Here is a 27,326-nt window from a genome sequence, read left to right as displayed (position 1 = left end):
CACAACTCAAACTACTGGATGGATCGATCGGACTGTGACATTGATAGCTAGTATGACAACCGCTAAGATATAATTTTTGAAAATACAAAGCCGGGGGTAAATTTGGGGGTTCTTTATACCACACGGACGAAGTCCCGGGTATGAGCTAGTGTATAGATAAAACTTTTCAACCCTCGCTCGGCATAAATGTCAGTCATAATATATTGCGTATATAAGTTGAACTTATACCTATAATTTGTTTCAGGTATGGGTACTCAACCTTATTTCTTGTATCGTCATTGTTGATCGTAGTGATCCATCAAAGTTATGCATATAGTAGGTATGGCATCACTCTATAAGTGTTACAAGTTCGAGTATGATTTATGGACTAGTCGACAGATCGTAATGACACTAGTAGGTATGCCTACCTACTTATACCTATGCCACACGAGTAGATATTATAGACCAGAGGGGAAGCTTCACACTAACTCACGCACACCACGACGTGCCACGGACGCTCCGTGCGCCCAGTTTGGCGACAAACGGAGCGTCCGTGACACGTCGTGGTGTGCGTGAGCTGCGCTAGAGTGAGTGAACCTACAGCCAGCCGCTAGTATGAAGCTTCCCCTCTGGGTCTATATATCTACTCGCGTGCCTATGCTCGGCGTAGAAGGATAACTCAACCAGTGCTAATAATTCCATTTCCTTAATCATCATGATTCATGATCAACCCATCGCCGGCTCACTACAGAGAACGGGTCTCCTCTCAATACGAGAAGGGTATAGGTAGGGGTAAGGCCATATTAATCTACGCTGGCGAAGTGCGGATTGGCAGACTATTATAGAGAACTTTCAGGCATGCTGGTTTCCTCACGATGTTTTCCTTCACCGTTAAAGCAAATGATATTTAATTGCTTAAAACGCCCCTAACTCCGAAGATCCCGGGTACGCATACCCGGGATCGAATCCCTGACCCCACGAATAATAAGCCGACGACGTCTTAACCACAAGTCATCACCGCTCTCTCTCTAAGAAGGATAACTTAATAAGAGATAATAATTCCATTTAATTCTTACAGCCTAAGTAGACGTAAATCATCCGCATCTTTCAAGCAAAGAACCGTTTTAATAATAAATTATCTCGACCCGTTTATAATTAAATTAAATATTATTCGAGATTTTAAGCGTTCTTGTTTTACTTAGTTCAATAATTTTGCTGTAACTAAATAATTAGGTACATAATCACAACGTTCACAAAGTTAGGTAAAAACTAAAAATGAATTATTTCACTTGTTCACGTTCACATTCATAAATAAGTTATTTTTTAAATATATGATATTTTTTATGCCACATTATCTTTGGTATAGATATTTAATACTTAGTACTCATAATTAAAATAATGTCTACAATTTATTTATTTTATTTATTTATTTTTATTTTTCATGTACCAAAATTGTAGTTACAAAGTAATAATAAATTAAGTTACATTGGAAATTTACCTATTGTTCAAAATTTAAGATACTTACAACTATGTTAAAATACCTATACCTCGTATTATAATAAAAGCTGCCGTATGAATAAGACAATACAAACATTTCAACTTAGGTTCTTAAGATTCTAAGTAGGTATACCAATAAAGTGTCTTACCTGTAGTATGCAGTATACTACTACAAGTCCGAAGCATCGAAAACCGAAGTCGGTGACCCATCCAAATACCAATTTGAATCAACGTTGCTTGACAAACGTAATCGACAGATATGCACTGTCACAAAGCACTGGACGGATCGAGCTGAAATTTGGCATGCATGGACGCTAATAATGGATTTTTAAAATTTCTACCAATAAGGGGTTAAAATAAGATTTGTAACTTCTGTCTTCCACGTGGACGAAGTCGCGAGCATAAGCTAGTATTAATATAAAATTATATAAAATACATTTAATTATTTAAAAACGCACATAACTCTGAAAAGTTAGAGGTGGGTGCCCGGGATCGAACCCCCGACCTCCGATTGGAAGGCGGACGTCCTAACCACTAGGCTACCGCAGCTGTTTCGGCGTAAATGTATCTAACTAATGTGCTTACACGGATCCCTGCTTCTAATTATGCAGTAGATCGTAATGGATCAGCTTTCGCCATGGTTGGTAATAATATGTATGTACTTCATTACTAACCTGATGCGGTGTGATTCGTTGACTCAGTGTCTAACGCTGAATGATAGCCATCGAGCTCATTTGACATTGGTTGGTTGTACTTATGTACATGGCTGCTTCATTGGTGATAGTAAAATAATTTTTAAATAAAATAAATTTCAAACCCCTATTGAACCCCTATTGAGGTTGAAATTTCAAAAGTCCTTTCTAAGCGGATGTCTACGTCATAATAGCTATCAGCATTCCAAATTTCAGCCCAATCAGTCCAGTAGTTTGAGCTGTGCGTTGTTAGATCGTCAGTTAGTCAGTCAGTCAGCGTTTCCTTTTATATATTTAGATAATATAGACCTTTAAAAACGAGCTAAGCTCAGATCAATTTGTTTGCAAAAAAAAGAACTTGCACATCAAAGTTAAGCTGATATAATATTTTCAATTTTATTTTTTTATACTTATGTACAAATATAAATAAAGCTAATATCGGTAGGTACACTAATAAACAATCTTGTTTAAACCTAATTAGTTTGTCTTTTGTTTTGAAAGGATATCGAATCAAATACAATATTTGTCTAATGATTATAGTCATCAGTATAATAATTTTTTTAAACACATCTTTCTATTTACATTTATATCAGTAGGTACCCTTATTATAAATGCGATGTTTGTTGGTTTATTGGTTTGTTAGTTTGTTAGTTTGTCCTTCAATCACGTCGCAACGGTGCAAGGGATTGACGTGATTTTTTGCATGGGTATAGATAAAAACCTGCAGAGTGATATAAGGCTACTTTTAATCCCGGAAGAGAGTTCCCGCGGGATTTTTAAAAAACCTAATTCCACGCAGACGAAGTCGCGGGCATCAGCTAGCAAAATAATAAAGTTTAAATTTCTAACAAATTAGAAAATGTGTAAGTCATATATTTAATTATAATAATATGAATTACCTATAATTAACATAGTTTTACATCTATCTATATTAGTGTCTATTTTCACTTTCCTTATCTTATCTTCTTCCCTTATTTTAGACATAATTCATGAATCACTTATTCACTACTTCTAACTTTACATAACTGATTATATTTCAACACATTTTTATAACGTTATTCACGATGTTATTGGAATTATTCACTTTTCCTTATTTTACATCACTGTCTATCTTTCTTTGACGTCATTCATGAAGTCATCGGAATCATTCATTTTCCTAACTCTACACCTCTGTCTATCTTACTTTGACGTGATTCATGAAGTTATTAGAATTATTCACTTTTCCAAACTTTACATCACTATTTTTCAATACCTATTCATTAAGTTATTGGAAATTTTCACTTTTCCTACCTTTTCATAACTGGCTATCTTCAATACATTTTCAGCGTTATTCACGAAGTTATTGGGACTATTCACTTTTTCCAACTTAACATCACTGTCTATCTTTCAACGCGCTTTTCGTTGACGTCATTCATGAAGTCATTGGAATCCCTAACTGTCATTATGGTGACACCGTCAGTACTGTTCCTCAGTATGATGTTATTCTTCTTCTTTGTGCTGCCGTAATCGTAGTTTGATATAACGACGCTCTCCGTTGGGTTCCTGCTGGGAATAAAACTCAAATTAAGGACTCGTAAAGAGAATATTTACTGATAAATCAATAAAAAAGCATTGATCAATGAATCAATAACACAATATTCATCAACAATAGGTACTAATATGTCAAGATCCTCACAGCTCTAATGAATATTATTTTAGCTGGACCATTTATAATTTTTTAACGATAATAATTAATCGTTGTCATGTTGTCATCGTTGTCATGAAACAGAGTAAGGTAAAGTATAGAGTACCTCATTTTAGACCTCTTTTGCTTAGCAAAGTATCATGCACAATGTAGACAAACTAGTAAAAACCTACACATTTTCAAATCCATACTTAAATATTATGAATGCGGAAGTCTGTCTAAGTTTTTCATGGCCCATTCGCTAAACCGATTGTGACAAAATTCCATACACAGATAAATTGTATCTCGGGAATGAACATAAGGCTATTTTTTTCTAGTTCTATCATCTAGTTCTTTCTAACTAAAAATAACTATCATGATTGTTCCGTACTGGAACAGAATATATTTTAAGGTCAACATAATTTGGAGGATTTTTTCTAGCAAATTTATCTCATATTTATTTTCGTAATTGTTCATTGGGTTGGTTTGTCGAGCGCCCCCTAGCGCCGATGCAACGCATGCCAATGCGTCCTTCTGATTGGCGATTCGGCGCCATCATATCTCTCAGATCGACTGCAATAATCGATAAGCACGCGTTCCAGTGCAAAAACAAATTAATTTCTGGAATCTGGACTCAATCGAAGTGTTGTGATTGTGATTTAACTGAAACCAGTGACCACTTTATTTTCAAGACAATATATATGTGAAAAATAGGGTGCTATCGACACAGAAGACCTGGGCCCAGGGTGTTATGCTGCAGCTGGCGCAAAGGGTAAGTGCTCGGTATATCATTCCCTATTGAACATATTTTTTGGTCCTTCGAACCGGATTATAAACCTCCAGGTTGTGTTTTCTAGAGATACTTTGTGTTCTTTACGTAAATTATCAATCCCCACGCGTTCGAATTCGGTGCATTTTGTTACCTACGCAATATGGCCGACGCCGCAGCGTTTGATATTTACGAAAGAGAAATAATTATTTCGGAGCTACGAAGGACACTAGATCTAGTTTCCGATGAAGAACAGTTTCGTGCGCGATTACCAGACTTAACCGCTCAACATCGGAAATTTATAAAAATTCAAACTAAAATCGAGAGAACTTTAATGAAGGCAAAGTGTTTTGATAAAGAGGAACAACTAGACATTCGGAATGAATTTAATGACTGTTACTTTGAAATTTTAAAACACTCAAATAAATTGAAAAAAACGGATGAAGAGCGTAGACGATCTAGCATCTATTTACAACGCCCATCATTTTCTAGCGCCCATTTTGACAAACTACCAAAACTTCCCCTGCCGTCATTTTCGGGTGAATCAACCGATTGGCAGTCTTACTACGATCTTTATTGTTCCTTAATACACGACAACCTTGCCTACACGGAGGTAGAAAAATTCCGTTACCTATTACTTACTTTAAAGGGTGAACCGTATAACTTAATAAAATCTATTCCTATAACGGAAGATAATTATACAATTGCCGTTGATACTTTGGTGTCTCGTTACGACAATAAACGAGTTATCGCATCAAAACACATAAATAAAATTCTGGATTTGAAACCATGTTCAGAAAAAATATCTTGCCTTCGGGAATTGTTAAATATCTATCAAGAAAATATAAAGGCATTAGAGACGATGCAATTTCCCGTAAAACATTGGAGTTTTATATTGCTTAATTTATTATTACGAAAAATTCCGCATTCCGTGCGAAAACGTTTTGAACTTTCGTTGGCTAGTCCATCTGAAATTCCAAACATTTATATTCTCATTCAATTTCTTGAACGCGAACTCGCTGCGTGTGAAATTACGGGTCAATCAAAATTTATCGATAACCTAGTAGGTAGCTCACAAACGCGCGGTAATGCTAATGCCGCCGCCGCCGTCGCCTCCGCTGGCCGTCCCACCGCGCCTGTGACTCACACGAGTCGCATCGCGCGCGGTTCGTATCCCGCTAACGTTAATGAGTCCGCTAGCCAATCGCAACCTTATGCCCATAATAATAAGGTCTGTATTTGTTGCGGTGACTTTCATCACCTATCTAAATGTAAAAGGTTTTTAGATCTTTCTCCACAAGATCGATATGCATTTGTACAAGGAAAAAACGTCTGTGAAAATTGCCTATCCCTGGAACACGAAAGGAAAAACTGTAGGAGTAGCTTTGTTTGTAAGTACTGTTTTAATCGTCACAACAGTGCGATTTGTTTATCTCAAAAAAAACCCACTGTTTTGACAGCTGTCGGTGTTACACGCGACGATAATAGTGCTTCTAAGGAGGAATGCAATACCGGCTCCTCGCTCCCGGTTGCCGCTAATTGTGATTCTAAATATTATGACAATAATATCGGCGATATTAATGCTTGCTCCACGGCTTCTAAGGGTCGCTCTCATATCGTATTGCTATCAACTGCACTCGTTAACGTGTGTGTTGACGGCATCGACCGCGGGACCGTTCGCTGTATGCTCGACACGGGTAGTCAGGGGACGTTTATCACTGAAGCTGGCGCGCAGCGGTTGGGTCTATCGCGACGAACAATAAACGTACCGGTATTCGGTATTGGAGATGACCAACCTGTTTATCCACGGGGGATAGTCTCGTTCAATATCACCCCTAGAAATCAAAACAAACCAGTCATACCAATTGATGCAATGATATTTCCTAAACTTATTTCACAAATGCCTAGTGCGCCTTTACCTCGTACTGAGTGGGCACATATCAAAAACCTAAGCTTGGCAGACCCTAACTTTCATATCCCACAACCAGTGGAGGTAATCTTGGGTGCAGATGTACTATCGGAAATTTTACTAAACAACACTATCTCTGGTCCACCTGGCACGCCGATAGCTATAAATAGTGTATTCGGTTACTTGTTGTCAGGTAAGCTTTCCTTCGATTCGTTCCCCCCACGTGCGTTTGTTAACTCATGCTCAAATGACACTCATGCATACTGGAGCTCCTTTGCTAATGACAATTATTTGCAACAGTTTCGGGAGCTTAAATCCTTCCCTGAGCAGCGGTCCATGACACGGGAAGAAACTATTTGGGAAGATGTAGAATGCAATCCACAATTAAAGCTTTCGTATCACTGCGTAACTAAAGACTTCAGCACCACGCGAACCAGAGTCGTGCTGCGATTCAGTCCCGAACAGCCTAAAATATGTGAATCTCACCTATGTACCGTCACGCCGCATCTTGCTTTGCGTACGATAAAGCATCTCGCAAGTGACGAAGCAGACCTTTTTTATATTGGTTCAAAGTTTTTAAATAATTACGTGTTTACTAACAATGTTGTGTCAAGTGAGAGCACCGCCGAAAGGGCTCTTAAGTTACAATCCAAATCAATTCAACTTTGTAAGTTAGCCAGTTTTGAATTACGCCAATGGCATAGCAACACACCAGCCGTAATGGCCGCTGTCCAGCCTGCCGACACTCATGGCGAGCGGCCTGAAATCGTGTCTATCCCACGATATGTTTTTACTGGCACGAATAATGTTATTCATTTAAATGACTTTTCCGATGCCACTGAAAGAACATACCTGGCGTGTGTTTATTGGCGTCACAATAATGAACTCGTTAAAGTTTCAATCTTTCTGTTACTCGGCAAAACGCAAGTCGCTTCCTTAAAGCTACGACTGACAATCACACAGTCTGATAATTATGATTTCTTTTCGAGATTTTCCTCTTTTGAAAAGTTGGCACTTGTGTTCCGATTTTACCTTAAATATAAGAAAAATAAAAGTTCGTGTTCCAATCATGTATCTATCCAGGAGTTTAACTTTGCTATAAACCGACTAATTAAAATTGTTCAAATGACCACTTCCGGTGATGAAATTATCAATATTTCCGAGGGACATTGTCCTTCCAATATATTAAAACATTTAAATCTTTTCTTAGACGACAATGAATGCTTACGTGTTGGCGAACGATTACATAAAACTTTACTCACTTACAACTCGAAACATCAGTTAATTCTACCAAAGAAACACGCATTTATCAATTCATTAATTGATGACATGCTAGTGCATGCCAGTTTTAAAACGATGCAGTATTTCTTATATCAAAATTGGACACTATTCGGCAGAGACGCGATTCACAAACGAATACATAAACGCGTCAAATATTTGTGTGCGAGCCCTGTGCGAACTCAGTCTTCCATGGGGATATTGCCCGCCTCACGTATGAGATCCAAACGTCCGTTTCTTAAAACTTTCGTTGATTACTGTATCTGGGAACCTCTTACAGCCGTTCCTGATGTTTCACTGATAGATGCCCCACCTAACAGACTTACGCGATGGCGTTGGATACAGCAAGCTGTCCAACATTTCTGGAACCGTTGGAGCCGCGAATACTTGCATGATATTCAACAGCGTATCAAGTGGTTTCGTAATAACGGCCCTCCTATTTGTGAAGGTATTTTTGTCGTCGTATGTGACGATAACTTGCCTCCTTTGCAATGGTGCCTGGCTAGAGTTCACGCCCTTCATCCTGGATCGGACGGTGTAACGCGAGTTGTGACGTTGAAATATGGCAAGCCCCTTTTCAAACGTCCTGTAGTTAAAATTTGCCCTCTACCTGAGCAATAATTCAATTTTCCCAAAATTATTCTAAAGTTAAATTTTAAAACATAATATATTTAGCTTTAACCATTATTTTTTTAATTATTAAGTTCTTTAGTTTTGTTAAGTTTAGTCATAAAGTTAGTTAAAAGATCTACGTTCTTTTAAGGCGAGCGGCATGTTCCGTACTGGAACAGAATATATTTTAAGGTCAACATAATTTGGAGGATTTTTTCTAGCAAATTTATCTCATATTTATTTTCGTAATTGTTCATTGGGTTGGTTTGTCGAGCGCCCCCTAGCGCCGATGCAACGCATGCCAATGCGTCCTTCTGATTGGCGATTCGGCGCCATCATATCTCTCAGATCGACTGCAATAATCGATAAGCACGCGTTCCAGTGCAAAAACAAATTAATTTCTGGAATCTGGACTCAATCGAAGTGTTGTGATTGTGATTTAACTGAAACCAGTGACCACTTTATTTTCAAGACAATATATATGTGAAAAATAGGGTGCTATCGACACAGAAGACCTGGGCCCAGGGTGTTATGCTGCAGCTGGCGCAAAGGGTAAGTGCTCGGTATATCATTCCCTATTGAACAATGATAATATAAATATTTTTAGTAAGAAAATACATAAGTAATAATAAACCCCAAAATACATAAGTACCTATATGAATTTGCATTAAAAGACCTAGTGTCAGTTATGTAGAGATGCTTAAACTAAATCGTTTTGGAAACTAGTCTGTAGTTGAGGACATCAATTTGACTTAAAATCGACGCCCGAATTTCACCCATCAAATGTTTTAACTTTGATCAAACTTCCATTAGGTATATCTGCTCACGTACTTATCTATTCACTTACTTATCTATGTCGCATTTTGTGTGATATGATGCTAACACTATCTTTTTATTTTTGATTAGGTACTTCTTCTTCTTCTTCTGTTTATTTTGCTTTGTGGCTTTCAGTAGTGCCACACCGATTTTTGATTACAAACATTTTTAAAGAATTGATTACCTCGGTATCTGTGAGCATCATTCATTTTCATAACTTGGCTCATTAGACCCAGCGCTAAGCAAAACTGGAAGCTATTGGTAGGTTTTTGATACATCCCTCGCTACGAATCTTTGCATATCTCGCGCTGGAAAGTCAATATTCTCTGCACTACAGAGATTAAAAAACCAACACAGAGTTATGTTACAAAATTTAAAAGTTTCGTTTCCTACCTTTTGAACGTGTGCCTCTGAGAGTCCCCGAGTGCCGTTTCACAAGTCATCTTCATCAACCTCAAACTGTGTGTCGGCTGCAGAACGCCCTTCTTACAGCAGACGTATCTGATGAAATACTTCTTGTACACGTCACTCATGCTGCATAGGGCGATCGGGTTGACGCAGGAGTTGAGAAATCTGGCAGAGATAAAGGTTTGATAAATGCATACCTATTGCAGCGATGGCGTTGGGTGCTTCTAAAGGAGGTCTCGCATATGGCAGTTCTGGACAGCCTAGAGCTGCATGTGGGATGGAGCGCGCTACGTCGACAGCAGAGGTAGCGATTGAAGTGTTGTCTGAAGACTCCACTCACGCAGTATAGAGCGACTGGATTTACGCAGGAGTTCAGGAAACTGAGGTTTTTAGAGAATAGGTTATGTTATTTAGTGCCACTGCATAAATTTAACTAATGCTTAACTCCGATCTATTACACAGAATATCATGTAGCCTAAATTACAGAATCCGTTAATTATAGAACCTGGTAGGTACGTTCTGAATTTCAGATTTCTGAATGTATAAATTTTCGGACAGACATCCCGACTTGAACCAAAGCTAATATTGATCTGGAAACAATTAATCTGTTGTCTTATCACTGTTTGTCACTTGTCATAGGCAGCTACTAGCTACATTACTGCAGAATTGATGAATGGGAAAGTTAACTACTACTAGGTAGGTAGGTACTTGTTTAATAATAATCCATATCCATCCAAACCAATATGCAAACATGCATGCAAAAGTGTCGCTCTGTCTGCTCGCTATTACCAGCCCATCCGTTCAACCAATTTTGACGATATTTAATACAGAGATAGTTTGTATCCCGGGGAACGACAAAAGCTACTTTTTATTCCGGAAAATCAAAGAGTTGCCACAGGATATCTAAAAACTTAAATCCACGCGGAAAGTCGCAAGCATCATCTATATGAATAGAGTAATTGCAATTTTATGTATGCTGGCGATAGAAACTGTAATAAAACCTCCATTTTGTGTTCGACGACAGCCGATCTCATCTTAACGATGGATGCGAGTTTGTTAGCCGAGGTGAGATGCAAATTGGTCATAAATTTTACCCGTGAGCTACTTTCGAAGTAGTCAAAGTTATTTGCGCACATTATCCTAAAGCTCGGAAGAGTATCTTAAAAACCAATCTTCGTAAAAATTTATACCCTAAAATTTAGCACCAAACACTTAATTATCTACTTCACTATGTTTGCTTGAATAATTTCACATTATTAGGTAATAAATTTAAACAAAAATAGGTAACCGTTTTCTAATTTTTTTCTTCCAGGCGGTCGATTATAGCAAGAATATTTACTTTTATTTTTTACTTGATGATGCCCCATGTCCGCGACTTTGTCTGCCTAGATTTAAGTTATTAAAAATCCCGTGGGAACTCTTTGATTTTCCGGGATAAAAAGTAGCCCCTGTCCTTCCCCGGAATGCAAGCTATCTCTGTATCAAATTTCGTCAAAATCGGTTGAATGGATGGGCCGTGAAATGCTAGCAGACCGACAGACAGACAGACACACTTTCGCACTTATAATTTTAAGTAAGTATTAAGTATGGAAGTACCCTTATTATAAATGCGAAAGAGTGTTTGTTTGTTCGATTATTGGTTTGTTAGTTTGTTGGTTTTTCCTTCAATCACGTCGCAACGGTGCAACGGATTGACGTGATTTTTGCATGGGTATAGATAAAGACCTGGAGAGTGACATAGGCTACTTTTTATCCCGGAAAATCAAAGAGTTTCCACGGGATTTTTAAAAAATCTAATTCCACGCGGACGAAGTCGCGGGCATCAGCTAGTGAATATAATGAGAATTAACCTGAGACAGAAGGCGATTATTCTCAATGCATGAATAAAATCATTGTAGTCTGTCTGAGCGGTTGGTGACAGGTAGAACCACACTTCTAGAGCGTGATATGGCAGGAAACAGATGAAAAACACTGAAACAAAAGTTACATTAAAGTTTCATGTACCTAATGGGGGCAAACTTTGATATTGCATTATCAATTATTATTGATTAGTCGTAAAGAATAGACACGTCTCAAATAGGGTCTTGGACTATAGTAATAAAATGGTGTGATTTTGTTGTATAGCGGTAGATTATGGGGCTAGAATTCATTATTAAAGAGAATAGTTTTAAAAAAATCAAGATTTTAATTAATTTTTTAAATAATTAATGGCACGCTGTACGGAAAACGATTAATGACGTCACAAGGCGTAAACGACAAAACTTAAAACATATTTCCCGTAGAAATAAGTCTATTTTTTAAGTTATTTGTCGTTTATGGATTGTGACGTCATTAATCACGTTTCCGTACAGCGTTACGTTCATGGTAAAAATAAATAAAAATCATGATTTTTTAATTTTTCTCTTTAATAATAAATTTTAGCCCATAAACTATTTGAGACATGTCTATTCTTTACTGCTAATCAATTTAATAATTTTATTGACTATGCAATATCAAAGTTTGCCTCCATTACAATCAAATTCAGCGGCCGAAGTTTAGTAGCCGAGAGTGAATATGCTAAAGAGGACATTAACGTTCTTCAGCAGATATAGAATCCTTTCCACCAGTATCGGTTTTTAGGGTTCCGTATCTCCAGCGAAAAAATATTTACAAAAAAAATAAAAACCGACTTCAATGCCTAACCATGTTTGTAAACATGTTTGAAAACCGTGAATTTGTGGTTAAATCACAAAAAAGTGTTTTTTCTTATACGATGGTACGGAACTCTTTGTATGAGAATGCGACTCGCACTAGATCGGTTTTTAGTAGGCGATTTCAAATGAAAATAAAAAAGAAACGACCCGTGTATCGTAAATTGGGGTTGGATTTTACTGTCACGAAGTTAACAAGCTGATATTATACCTACATTTTGTTGAAAGGAAGAGAAAAGTCGAAGCTGAGTATCGTGTCATCATTTACCTTTTAGCGCATATATAGGCTGTGCCGATTTATTCCGTTCTAATACCAACAACTAATACCACTGGTTCTTGTTTGAACTCATAATTTTATTTTTTACTAGATGATGCCCGCGACTTCGTCCGCGTGGATTTAGGTTTTTTAAAAATCCCGTGGGAACTCTTTGATTTTATGACTCCAGGAAAAAAAAGCCTATGTCCTTCCCTAGGATGTAAGCTACCTCTGTACCAAATTTCATCAAAATCGGTTAAACCGTTGGGCCGTGAAAAGCTAGCAGACCGACAGACAGACAGACAGACACACTTTCGCATTTATAATATTAGTATGGATTAGTATGGATTCCTAACGGATACAGAGGCGCCGTTGGTGTGATGAATTAAATTTAAAAGTTAGGTGGCCCGCACAAGCACAGAATAGACAGTTGTGTAGAAATCGGAAGGAAGCCTTTCCTTATAACTTACGAGCTAATTTAGATTATACTAAGTATTAGAAACACAAGTAGTTCGGCCAAAAATGCCTCTTTAAATCTAGATATCCTTTTTCAAATGGGGACAGCCAGCAACGCTATAGTTGTAGTTTATTCTAGTTGAAATCCCGCTAGCGCGCACCGGGATATATCCTGACAAAGTAAAATTTATTACTATTACCGTGTTGCTTACTAGCAACTATATGCAATATAAACATAGGTTTATATTGCATAGTTGCTAGTAAGCAACACGGTAATAGTAATAAATTTCTATAATCACGGTAACAGTAATTCTAAAATTTAGGTGTGCTCAGAATCAGTACCTATATCTATATATATTTTAGAATCCTCTTCTTACTAATGTAATATGAAAAGGACAGACACAGTTTGACAGTTTTAATTTTAATTTAGAGCTGTCAAATCGCGTGACTTTAGCCGCCAGTCGCGAGCCTTTATTTTAAATTTGTAGCGTGCACTAAAATTTAGACTCCTTAAATGTAGATTAATGTTCCATCCTTTTTTAGCAGTGTTAAAAAGAAAAAGATGCAGATACTCTAAATTTAGTTTGGAGAAAGACAACAGAATCGGCGCCATTATTGGCAAAAAAACTGGCAGACGAATACACAAACGTTTTTTAGCATTTCATCCTATATCTCAATATTCAAAAAACAGAAATTTCTCAATATTTAAGGATTAAAATAATTACAAAAATGTGCTAGATCAGACGAGATTGCGTTTAATTGGCATAAAATCGAGAACAGTAAAAAAGCTGCGTTAGAGATTATTCCTATTAACTAATGATATCGCTAACAATTTGATTACGAGTTCACTTGTTATTTCCAATTTAATTATATTACCGACTCTAATAATTTTAATGTATCCGAAATACAATTTAGTAGGAAAATGTTCGAAGTTCCATATAATTCGCTAAAATGAACAATAGGAAACATAACAATAGTAAGTAGGTACATATTATTATTTATTTAAAAAGCTCCAAAAAGTCCTCTGCAAATAATAATGTCACGACTCACTTACGATATCGTACCAGTAATTGGCTATCGCAACAAAAGGATCGTAATTCTCAAAGTGGTTTATTGTATTCTAGCCAACCCAAGAAAATTATTTTAATCTAAATATATAACAGGGAAAGGTGACTGACTGAATGAGTGACTGATTGACTGATTGACCGACTGATCTATAAACAACGCACAGCTTAAACTACTGAACGGATCGGGCTGAAATTTGGCATGCAGGTAGGCTATTATGACGTAGGCATCCGATAAGAAAGGATTTTTGAAAATTCAACCCCAAAGGGGGTGAAATAGGGATTTGAAATTTGTGTAGTCCACGCGGACGAAGTCGCGAGCATAAGCTAACTTCTTTCTTCTTTAAATCTATATGTATAAAAGGAAAAGGTGACTGACTGACTGATCTAGCAACGCACAACTCAAACTACTGGACGGATCGGGCTAAAGTTTGGCATGCAGATAGCTATTATGACGTAGGCATCTCTTAAGGGGGCAACTCTTAAGGGGGTGAAATAAGTCAGTCAGTCAGTCAGTCACCTTTTCCTTTTATATATTTAGATATTCATGTTGCACCGTTTATTTCATTACGTTCTAGGCCGTCATCCTATTCGATATTTCCAACAGGTGTTGGTACCTACGTGAACACAAAGGCACTCCAGTAAAGGCTAAATGCTTACTCTGTGATCTGAGAAATTTTCTGTTAATTCACATACAAGGTTTTGTGAATTCACAACTAACAAAGTACCTAACTGAATATAACTGAATATGTTTTATGAAGAGAATTTCCGAACACGAAGCGAACTTTCCCATCTCCCTCAAAGGCAACCATAAAAATACTATATCGTTCAAGTTTTTACCTACAGAATCCATATTATCCCTACCTACCTACCTAAGTACCTACCTACCTTTATACTATAAAAAATTGGTGATAGTCAAGTGTTTAAGACGTCGGCCTCCTGGTCAGGGGTCTGGGGTTCGATCCCGGGAATGCACCTCTAAATGTTCGGAGTTACGTGCGTTTTAAGTTACCAATGACGATGATAAACATTTGTATGACACGGTCGATAGTAAGTTGTGTAGTTGCCGGCCTATCGGTGTTTTACAGGATATATTTCGGAGAGTGTGCGCAGGAGCTGTTCGATCTTGTCCCTCCCTCACCTTTCTACCACCGTACCGCAAGACACCGGGCGAGTTTTCACCCCTATGTCGTCAACATTCCATCTTCGCGCACGAAACGCTTTGCGTCATCATTCCTTATACGCATGGCTAGGGTCTGGAATACTCTTCCTAAATCAGTGTTTCCTGTCAATTATAATCCGGGTATCTTTAAAACAAGAGTGAATAGGCACCTTCTAGGCAAACGCGTCCCATCTTAGGCCATATCATCACTTTCCATCAGGTGTGATCGTGGTCAAGCGTGCGCCTATAACGAATAAAAAAAAAAAAAAAAAAAAAAAAAAATCTATTAGGTTTATTCGAGCGATGTGTGGAGCCGCACCAACGGATACTTGCAAACCACTTTTTAAGAAGCTTAACTTGTTAACTCTGCCATGTTTATATTTATTTGATATTTGTGTCTTCATTAAGAAGCATAATAATCTTTTTACTAAAGCGTATGATGTTTGCTCTTATCCTACAAGAAATCCTAATAGATCAGTTTTTAATTGTGTCCCTAGAACGGCCTTGTTTATGAAAAATTTTACTGGAATGTGCATTAAAGTATTCAATAAATTGCCAAATCACATCAAGTCCTTACCACTGGGACCATTTAAAAAAAATTTTTTTTACTATTTTTTAATTTTATTATTTATTGGTTAATATATTACAGGTAGATAATTATTATGTGACATGTGATATTATATTATATTATGTGATATGTGACTGTTGAACATTATAATTCTAAAAAAAAAAGTTAAAAAAATAGCTTATTAATAATAGATAATAAGAAAATAAATTTTGCATGCCCACTGTATGGCGGATTGTAGCTGTAAATAAACCACTGTAACACCATCATTGTACCTGCAATCGTGCAAATAAATGATTTGATTTGATTTGATTTGATATTAGGTTGCCTTATCAAAGTTTTTTGAATCCATATTTACCTAGATGTTTTTTTTTTATTATTTTTGCTTTTCTGATAAGGCAACCTAATACGCGGTTTGATCAGTAGATAGTTAGATACCCTTATTATAAATGCGAAAGTGTGTTTGTCTGTTGATTTGTTGGTTTGTCCTTCAATCACGTCGCAACGGTGCAACGGATTGACGTGATTTTTTTGCATGGGTATAGATAGACCTGGAGAGTGACATAGGCTACTTTTTATCCCGGAAAATCAAAGAGTTCCCACGGGATGTTTAAAAACCTACTTCCACGCGGACGAAGTCGCGGGCATCAGCTAATAGAAAATAAAATAATCTTTCATTTGATATAAAATTCGATTAAAAACGCTTACTTATCTCTTTATACCTGGCAGGTCTGCATAGTTGAGCAGAGGGGAAAGTAAGAAATCCTTATGTTTCAACTCCTTGGTGTATATTTTCTCAGATGATGCTCGATTTTCATAAATAACTAAATCAGGGAAGTTGATTATGATTTATGTAGTTGTTTAAGTTTAATTTTTTTTTACTGTTTAATACCATTAGCACGTGATTTCGCTAGGCAACCTATTCGCGATGTATCAATCAATACATTGTCTAGCATATTATATTACTAGCTGATGCCCGCGACTTCGTCCGCGTGGATTTTCATTTTACAAAATCCCGCGGGAACTCTTCGGTTTTCCGGGATAAAAAGTAGCCTATATGTTAATTTTTTTTATTTTATTTTATTTTTTTATAGAGACAAACAGTTACAATTAGTTAACTAGATAGTATATATATATAAACACTTAAACCAAAGCAGTCTCCAATGAGAAATTAACACTTATAATAAAGAATTATGTCCACAACACACGGGCATAGTATGCGTATGAAAAACTAGGCACAGAGTATTTAAAACTAACTAGGTAGGTAAACTTATGGAACACAGAACTGAAATCGACTAAAGTATAAACTATAACTAGGCAGAATTTGATATAACATCCTTAATTGCTAATTTATACCTATGGAGAGAGAGATGAAAAATATCACTTTTCGCGAATAGATGATTAGCTTGGTTGCAACTTCGTCGTATGAATGTGTTATCAGCGTGTTTAGTCTTACTTGGTGCAATATGAAACAGTTTCCGATGCCGGGAGTTAACCCGTGGGCACCTTAAAGATATTTTTGATAGCAGATATGGTGAGTCAACGCCGTTGTTAAGAAGCTTAAATAAAAGGATTTGATCTCTTTGAACACGTCTGTCAGCAGCTGAAACTGGCATATGGGGATAGTCATTACTATTAGTATTGTTTAATATGTAATATGTTAGTCGTTTTTTGAACCGATTGTGGACTCTTTCAATTTTATCCTTATGTACATTATACTGAGGACTCCAGACTGTGGAAGCATATTCCAGAGATGATCTAACGAACGAGTTATAGAGAATTACAAGTGTTGACGGTAGTTTAAACTCTTTGGAAATCCTTAAGACAAATCCCAAATCTAGGGTATAATCTATTTCCATTCCAAATTTCAGCCAAATCCGTGCAGTACCTTTATCACCATTAAATAACAGATGGGGGTAGATATTTCTAATGCCGGATCTTAGACCACGAGTAAATGCATCTATCGACGAGTGTGACGCTGCCTCTATCTTATCGGTGTCAATTGCTTCAGTGGTTAAGTAGAGCATCCGAGTGGTTTGGATATATTTTAAAAGCTTTTTGTTTGATTTTCAATTGAATTGAAAATAGGTTTTCAAGCCTGGTTAGAATTTTTTATCGTATGAAGCAGAATAGTATCAATCCAAGATTTTTTTTAACTGTAGGTACCTATGTTTTATTTGTGTGACTATACAAAAGCTCTTTTATAAAAAAATCTATTCTTACTCGATGGTTCAGTAGGTTTCAAGTAAAAATAACTCTGCAAGAGTAGGGTCTTGAAGACACCTGCACAGCCGCCAATTTCAAGAAGTAGAAGAGAGTGGAGGAGAATAGCTAGAGAAAAGAGGTCTGTGTATAGCTTTCTCTCGTAGATATTCGATTAATCGAAAGTTGACTGATGGCCTGCAAAGAACTTCGCCTTCGCGCTCATCCTGTAAACTAGTACAACCGAATAGATCATTAATCGCCTCCTGCACAGGTTCAAGATCAGAACACTTTTAGAGTACAGTTACAGAGTAGAAAATGGCGATCACGAGGAGCAGGAGCGCGTAGTAGTAGTCTTTCATTATTAGTCTGAGTATAAAAAACTATGATAAAACTCACCAATAACAAATATCAAGACCATGCAAGCGACAGACTTCCGTGCCTTTGCCTGCGCCTCGCCTTGTCCGCCGTGTAGCGCGCCTGGCATCTCCCTGGTACTTGCCAGCAGTCGTTGTGCCATTAGCGAGTAGAAGAATGCGATCACGAGGAGCGGAAGCGCGTAGTAAATGATCGCTTTCGTTAATGTCATCCATCTAAAGGAACGTAATATGATCAGAATGGTATTAAACGAGCAGTAATTTGAAAGAACTTCGTTTTATAAACCTGAACAGAATAATGTTGGAAGAGACGGAAAAACTATGTAGGGCAACGTAGATATTATAAGGCCTGAACATAAAGTGTGACGACAAAGTCGCAATGAACTCATGTACGATTTTTAAATTGTAATACAAGGAACAATAAACCACGCCACATTATGGTAGCGCGGCTCTAAAGACTGTTCGGCAGTTTGAACGCCTTCATACAGTTCAGTCGTGTACCGTGCATTTTAGGCATGTCTGTCTATCCAGGTCTAAGAAGTAAGCTGCTAACAAAATCTTTAGTATTAGTTGTGGTAGCAAGGTTTGCCATTATTGTTTTTTTTAAACAAAGAATATTAGCAATGTTAAATGACTAATATTCCCTTTTCCTCTCCAACTAAGCGTGAAGCTTGTGCTAAGAGTAGGTACGACAATAGTGCAACGGGCGGGGTTTGAACCGTCGACCTTTCGGTTTTCAGTCCACTCCTTTACCAGTTGAGCTATTGAGGTTATAATTATTATAAGGTACCTAAATAACTCTTTGAAAGGTTTTTTTAATGAAAATATTACAATGAAACTTAAAGCTAGCCTTATCTAATTACTATACAAATAATGCCGGCGTGGAATGATGCCAAGAAAACTCGCTGCATTTCCGCGCTGGACAGCCAGGCTGATCTGTTGCGCAAAAAATGAGCCAGGTCTTCTGTCACCAGATGAGGCTATTAATCGCAGTGAAATGTCTCGTAAAAAAAATTTAGCACTAAGACTCCATGGCCCCAGAGTCTCCACGACAAATGGAGCAAAAAGATTTATTGCCTAAACTAAGTTGTGACAAATGACCATGACGTCCAATATTCACATTTCTCAAAAACAAATAGCTGGTCGTTTATGGAAAAGCTTCATCAATCATTACTACAACCTCAAATTGTTGCAATTGGCTGAATTTATAGCATTTCTGCTGTATGCATTCATTTTAGCCAATAGCAAGAGAGTGTCGACCTAACAGAGGTGGTCACACTATAGATGTAATTAATACCTGAGCTCCTGTTATCACTACCCATTTTGCTCAGTGAGAATTAATGTCAAAAATTAAGCAATAACTTTTATTCAATAATACGTACTTAGCATAGCTATCCCAAGTCTCAGGATATGGCGAGCAGTATATAATAGATACGTTGTTGTCGATTTCATGAGTAATAGTGCTGGAGAACAGCGCTGCAGGCGCTGCGAAGATCAGAGCAGCCGCCCATATGATTGTGGCGCAAACTAGCGGGAGTTTGCGGAGCTAGAACAAGGGTCACATCATAACATACGCCGCCCGCGCGCGGAGAACAAACAAACGCAGAACAAGACCCCTAGGGCCATAAGCCAAGATTGGCAGGCCCAAGTCGGTGTAATTCCGACTTCAAACAGTCACCAGGGCACAAAGTTGCCCTGCGCCCCACCCGGGTAAGGAGGCCATGCCTCGAGGCCCGTACCCCCGCTTGGCCGTTCCGGCCAAACGGAGAAGACCCGCTCATAACATACAGTACGACAAGGCTCTCTTGGCACTTGAATGACATTGACAGGGGGGCGCTGTTGGAGAACAAAGGCTTAGAATATTCAAACAAGAACAAAGGGGACACTTGACGGCAACGTTAGTTCTGATTTTCGTCACGCACTTGTCGCACTGTACTTTATTGGTAAGTACTTGCTATAAATGTTAAAGTGTGTTTGTTTATTAGTTTGATGGTTTATTGGGTTGTTGGCTTGTCATTCAATCACGCCGCAATGGAGCAAGCGTGATTTTTTGCATGGATTTAGTTAAGGACCTGGAGAGTGACTACTTTTTATCCTGGAAATTAGAGTTCCTGATTCCACGCGGACAAAGTCGCGGGCATCAGCTAGTTGTATTATAATTGTATTATAAGTAGTTACATAACTAAATGTAATTAAAGTTACATAGCAGAAATTGATATAATATGATATAACCAAGCAAACACGTCTCTAACAATTCACTGCGGAGTTCCACTAACAAGTTAGACACAACTAACTAATTAAAGGCGTTTGTGTTTAGGACGTCTCTCATGTCGCAATTAGCAACTAAATTAACTAATGTCAACAGTAACACTTTGCAACAAAGAAATAGGTGCCCCCTGTAATAATTGTCAGTACAAAAGCCGTTTTCTGATTAGTCGGTGCAGCAGCGATGCGACATCAGCACGCTCGGTATACCCGGTACCGAGCGCCTATATTTCTATCGAGCGTCCTTGATTGGTGCGGGAAAGCGGCAGTGCGCAGCGCTTGGTTTACCGCGTCTCTGCAATCTGCATCCATGTCCAGTAGCCACCCGGCATTTTACCGAGCTGGACGCACCAAAATCACAGTCTACGTATAATGTTGTGTTAGTACTGAAAGTTGAAAATCTTTCGGCTCCGCAAAAATTTCTGCAGATATCAGCAGCGGACTATTCAGAAAAGGGCCTAAATGTAGAATTCTACTGTTTAAGTAGTGCATATCCAGTGGCTCCCTGTTACTTGCTTGAGATTATTCATCCACTATGGTGGATGATCTTCCAATGCTACATTTTGCAAAGTCACCACGCAGTGTATGCCACCAGAAACACCCCCAACAAACACATCGATCGGTTCTTCGAGATAAGGCAAAGAAATGTGACTAACTACCTGAAGCTTCCTAAAAGGGTTGACAATCGCGCAGTATCTTTCAGCCGATAGAGCTGTGAGAGTGAACACGGAGACTCCAATGCTTATGTCCTTCCCCGTCTCCGATATCCTGCATATAGCCTCGCCCCAGGGCCACGACTCCAGCGTGTAGATGACCGACACGAAGGGCACGCAGATAAGGATGACGAGAAGATCTGCCAGCGCCAGGGAAAATATGTATCTATGGAAAAAATAAGTTGTTAGCTTTGCTGCATCTCTTATGGCAAAATACGAATCCAGCGGAAAAAACAAACAATTTCTATTAAACAAATTCTATTAAATTTAAATTTAATAGAAACTTTAAATTTAATTTAATTTAATTCTCTTTGACGCTTGCCCGTGCAAAAAAAATAATTATGGTTGTTAATAATATGGTGCTCTTTAAAATTTCCATACGGCACACTTTACGGAGGCGCGCGCGTTTTTCCAGTCGTGAAATTCTCTTCAATTGGTTATACGTAATGGTTCTTTAAGAGGTTGTTTTTTTTTTAAATTCGCAGTGTATGTTGTGGTAATCAAGATGTTTCACAATTGGATGTTGATAGACCTTTAGAGTTTAAAAAAAAATAATGAAATAAAGTACCTACTTGACTGCAATTTTACAATGTAGTCTCATAGGATCTTAATCCCAAAATATTTAAGAAAATTTAGCAAAAAATCAATCACAGAAATTCTGCACGTGATTTGTCGCTAGCTTAGTACTTGGCCATTTTGTCAAAAATGGACTGGACTATTTTTGTAGAGAATTTTACTACCTTCAACTTAGTGTAATAAAATGTTCATAGAGACGAATAACGTTTAAGATAATACTTACTTAGATTCAATTAATAAAACCACAAACGGAAGCTTTCGGCCCCTAATGGCGCCGATTCTGTTTTCTTTCTCTAAACTAAATTTAGAGTATCTTTTTCCTTTTAACACTGCTAAAAAAGGACAGAACATGAATTTTACAGTAGTGGCTATTGTTTAAATTGTTGCACGCTACTTTAAAATATAATAGGCTCGCGACTGGGAGCTAAAGTCACGAGGCTTGACAGCTCTTAATTAAATTTCAAACTGTCAAACTGTGTCTGTCCTTTTTATATTACACTAGCTGATGCCCGCGACTTCGTCCGCGTGGGTTTACGTTTTTCAAAATCCCGCGGGAACTCTTTAATTTTCCGAGATAAAAAGTAGCCTATGTGTTAATCCAGGGTATAATCTATATTCATTCCAAATTTCAGCCAAATCCGTCCAGTAGTTTTTGCGTGAAGGAGTACCAAACATACACACACACACATACAAACTTTCGCCTTTATAATATTAAGTCGGGATTAGTAAGAAGAGGATGCGAATACTCTAAAATTTAGGTGTGCTCAGAATTAGTACCAATGGCACCGATTCTGAGCACAACCTAATTTTAGAGTATTCGCATGCTCTTCTTACTAATGTAATATGAAAAGGACAGACACAGTTTGACAGTTCTAAATTTAATTTTTAGATGGTAAAACCCGTGATTTTAGCACGCACTCGCAAACCTACTGTTTAAATTTCTATTGTGCACTAAAATTTAGAGTCTTTAAATGTGAAAGACACGTTCCGTTCCTTTTTTAGCATTAGTAAAAAGAAAAGGATGCAGATACTCAAAATTTAGTTTAGAGAGAGACTAGAGAATCGGGGCCTCTTTAAAATGTGAACTCACGTATTAGGCGCATTTCGCATGCCCCTGTGCCTGATATAAACGATGACCAGTGTCCCATTTCCCAGCACGCCTACGATGAAGATGAGAGCAAATATCACCGGCACCAGGTACGTCTCTATGCGGTCACTGTACGGTGTGTACCCGCTGTCTGATGAATTGTCGTACACTAAGGCGCTCGCATTCACATTCGTATGCATGTTTCCATCTGCAACAAAAGAGTTACATTAAGTACATTTTATCATCTATACATCTCATCATCATCATCATGATCAACCTATCGCCGGCTCACTACAGATCATGGGTCTCCTCTCAGGATGAGAAGCGTTTTGGCCATAAAATGAAAATGAAAATGAAAATCTTTTTTTATTCGTATAAACTTTTACAAGTGCTTACGAATAGTCGGATGCATCTACCACTGGTTCGGAATGCCTTGCCATAGTCTACCACGCTGGTCATGTGCGGATTGGTAGACTTCACACACCTTTGAAAACATTATAAAGAACTCTTAGGCATGCAAGTTTCCTCACGATGTTTTCCTTCACCGTTAAAGCAAGTGATATTTAATTAATTAAAACGCACATAACTCCGAAAAGTCAGAGGTGCGTGCCCGGGATCGAACCCCCGACCTCCGATTAGAAGGCGGACGTCCTAACCACTAGGCTATCACAGCTTCTATACATCTAATAAGTCGTAAATAAAAAACCCTGCTAAAAACGATCTAAAAAATGCAAAATGGCGCCATACAATTTTTTTCAAAGAGCTAAGTAGTGACACTCGGGTAGAATATGTAGCGAGCTAGGGACTCTTACGATACCCCATACCTACATCCAATGCTGTTCAGGCATTTAGAAGTTATGGTGGAATAAAGGAACTCACGTAGGCATCTAACATGAACCCTGAAAACATGACCAACACATTACACTCCTTTTTTGGGCCCTCATATAAAAAGTCTTGTCCTGACTGACTGACTGATCTATCAATGCACAGCATACTGCTGGTAGGAAACGTGAAACTTTGAGAATAGGTCCCTTTATGACCCAAGGCACTCACATAAAGGTTTATTCGAAATTCCACTCCTTTGAAAGTTTGTATGAATGTCCGTATTTTTTATGTACGGGTAAGTAGTCCAGTATGAATCTGAGGTTATAGACACAGATGAGGGAATGGTAAGGTACCGTTATCTGTCGCTCAGCATTATCGAACCGGCAAAATTGTTAGCAGCAACACAAAGCTTCAGGTCACGTCTGTCGCAGAACCGACGGCCGATGGGGCAGACGTGTTCTAGAGTGGAGACCGCGTACCGGTAAGCGCAGTGTGGGACGACCTCCAGCCCGCTGGACCGATGACCTAAAGAAGGTGGTGGGGAGCGAATGGATGAGGAAGGCGGAGGACCGTGTTTGGTGGCGCGCTTTTGGAAAGGCCTATGTCCAGCAGTGGACGCAAATAGGTTGATGGATTGGATTGCACCACAAAACTTTACGAGATTACATAGCAATTTTGCAGGCGTGCGAGTTTCAACGCATCCGAATTAGTTTATTTATATGCATTCTGGGAATACACTGCTCTCTGCATTTAAACCAGGATTATGTGCAGTGAATAATATGCGTTTCTGAAGCCGTTTATGTTCCCTTTTGATTTTGCTTTTAGAGTTTACAGCCTTTATCAATGCTCCCAACTAAATTTATGTAAGTACAAATCAATATGTTTACATATCAATCGGCTAAACCGGCAGCATTTTCAAGGATAAACCTATCATTTCATGGTAAAATTGGGCTCAATTTCTCTTGCTTCTATTTCTCGAAAAAATATGTAGTAAAGTATACCTACCTACTTACCTTTTGCTAGTAAGAGAAATCAAAAAATGAAAATACTGCGATAGAAAACTTGAGTATCGAAAATCGTTACCACTTTTAAATAATCCTCATCCAGTCATCTTGCTATTAATATTATTTCCATATCGTTGGCCGTTCCTACTACGTTCTAATTTTAAATTCTAACATTATATTTTATCGATGGACTCGACCTCCAAGTAGGTAGGGTACGGATTATAATTTTAGCAACATAAAATCCTGTTGGACTTTGAAAATATGTAAACACAAATAGGTATATCTAGTCCTAAGCCGTGTCGTCCCTCTACTCATTGGTGGCGATGCGTTGTTCTATTCTAAGCTTCAAAGTTTGGAACATAAGCGCAAAGTTGCCTGTCTATCAGTAAGATATTCTACAGGATCATCATTATTATTTCGAACAGTGTGCCCAAGAAGTTTTAGACCTAGTTCCTATTCCTCACCTTTCTACTATCGTACCGCAAGGCATCGTCAAGGTCTGCACCCGTACGTAGTCGAAATTTCACGGACACGTAGGTACGAAGCGAATTGTTTACTCGTTTTTAATTCCAACTGCTAAGATGTGAAACTCTCTTCCAGCATCTGTTTTTCTCTCCAATTTTAATATAAGTAAGTAGGTATCTTTAAGTCAAGAGTCTTAGGCAAGCGCATTAGTTACCTACATAATCACTTTAGTTTCTCATGCAATTTAATAGCAAAACTTTAAGCATTACATGAAATCCCAATGAATAACTGAAATTGCCGCACCTCGATTCGGAATGCATGCAAAATCGTAGAACTTTGGGTAGAGTTAAGGCGCAGGACGTCTAATATTCAAACTTTGCTCAACAATATAATATTATTCAAGTACCTGTATTTTGATCAACCCATCGCCGGCTCACTGCAGAGCACGGATCTCCTCTCAGAGTGAGAAGGGTTTGGCCATAGTCTACCACGCTGGCCATATGCGGATTGGTAGACTTCACACACCTTTGAGAACATTATGGAGAACTCATAGGCATGCAGGTTTCCTCACGATGTTTTCCTTCGCCGTTAATTAAAGCAAGTGATATTTAATAACTTAAAACGCACATAACTCCGAAAAGTTAGAGGTGCGTGCCCAGGATCGAACCCCGACCTCCAATTAGAAGGCGGATGTCCTAACCACTAGGCTAACACAGCTACTTAGTGCGTGTGTGTAAATAAAATTTATATTACTTACTTAAGTTGTAAAAATATACGAAATAAAACACTAGTAGACATAAATTATCAGTATTTCAAAGCACCTAGAAATCCGTACTTCCATACTATCCATACAAATATTATAAATGCGAAAGTGTGTCGAAGACAGAGATGTCTGCTTACTTTTCACGGCCCAGCAGTTTAACCGATTTTGATGAAATTTGGTACAGAGTTAGCTTACATCCCGGGGAAGGACATAGAATACTTTTTATCCCGAAAAAAAAAACAGTTCCCATGGGATTTAAAAAAGACAATCCACGCAGACCAAGTCGCGGGCATCATCTATTTAGAAATATAATGAACTAAATTCTACATCAGGTGACCCGCCTGCTCGTATGTTCGCTATTTTTAATTAAAAAAACCATTACAGGATGAGACCAAGCGCTCTCAACGCATATGTAGTTAACTACTAGTTAGATAAGTACCTAACTACCTACTCAATAAAAATCAGTCAAGTTCAAGTCGGAGTCGCTTACGAAGGGTTCCATACCATCGTACAACAAATAAAACTTTTTATTTTTTTGTTGTTGTTGCGGCAGTAGAAATTCGCATTCTGTGAAAATCTCTACCTATTACAGTTCAAGAGATACAACCCGCTGACAGACAGACAGGTGGACGGACGGACAGCGAAGTCTTAGTAATACGGTCTCGATGGCACTCTTCGTGTACGGAACCCTAAAAATGATAAATTGTCAAAATGATTATTTAACATTAATTTATTGGATTTATTATGATCCAGTAAACATGTCGAAAACATAATCTGTCCATGAACAACGGCCGTTGCCAGTCGATACCGTAAACGGTTTTATAATGAAAGTGAAACATTTAGAAATGTAAATTATAATAATACTAGATGATGCCCGCCATCCGCGTGGATAAATCCCGTGGGAAGTCTTTGATTCCCTAGGATAGAAAGTAGTCAACTAATTAGAAACAAAGTAGCTGATGATCGCGACTTTAACCTAAATCTAGTCTTTTTTAATCCCGTAGATTAAAAAATAGCCTATGTTCGACGAGCCAAGTTTCGTCAAGATCACTTTAGAGTCTGTCTGAATGTGTCTGTCTATTTGTTACCTTTGCAATGCTTAGCGCATTGCAAAGGTAACAAATAGACAGACACATTTCATACAAATTCCATACTGGTTCCCTGTGAACGGGGACGGGCGCTAATGTGGGACGCAACTTGCGTTGACACATTGATCCCGTGTCATATCAGGGA

At 38.1% G+C, this 27,326-nt stretch overlaps 1 protein-coding gene across 5 annotated transcripts in view; it reads right to left on the bottom strand.

Moving 5' to 3' along the window:
- Positions 1-574: 574 nt before the first annotated feature.
- The window catches only part of LOC117991310 (neuropeptide CCHamide-2 receptor-like), a 63,845-nt gene continuing 37,093 nt past the window's right edge, over positions 575-27,326 (bottom strand). For 2 of the 5 annotated variants that reach the window (XM_069504953.1, XM_069504954.1), the window contains exons 2-8: positions 23,040-23,244; positions 21,320-21,539; positions 19,778-19,941; positions 18,418-18,611; positions 11,479-11,594; positions 9,821-10,008; positions 575-3,713 (exon numbers count right to left, since the gene is read on the bottom strand). In XM_069504953.1, coding sequence (XP_069361054.1) covers positions 3,548-3,713; positions 9,821-10,008; positions 11,479-11,594; positions 18,418-18,611; positions 19,778-19,941; positions 21,320-21,539; positions 23,040-23,236 — 1,245 coding nt within the window. In that variant the 5' untranslated portion in view covers positions 23,237-23,244 and the 3' untranslated portion in view covers positions 575-3,547. Of the gene's footprint in view, positions 3,714-9,554; positions 9,789-9,820; positions 10,009-11,473; positions 11,595-18,417; positions 18,612-19,777; positions 19,942-21,319; positions 21,540-23,039; positions 23,245-27,326 lie in introns of those variants that run through there. The other 3 variants (XM_069504956.1, XM_069504955.1, XM_069504957.1) reach the window with 3 other exon arrangements.

This window comes from Maniola hyperantus, chromosome 19 (genome assembly GCF_902806685.2).
Source record: "Maniola hyperantus chromosome 19, iAphHyp1.2, whole genome shotgun sequence".
Lineage (NCBI taxonomy): Eukaryota > Metazoa > Arthropoda > Insecta > Lepidoptera > Nymphalidae > Maniola > Maniola hyperantus.
Note: the sequence above shows the minus strand (reverse complement) of the source record. Positions and strands in the feature narration are given on the sequence as shown.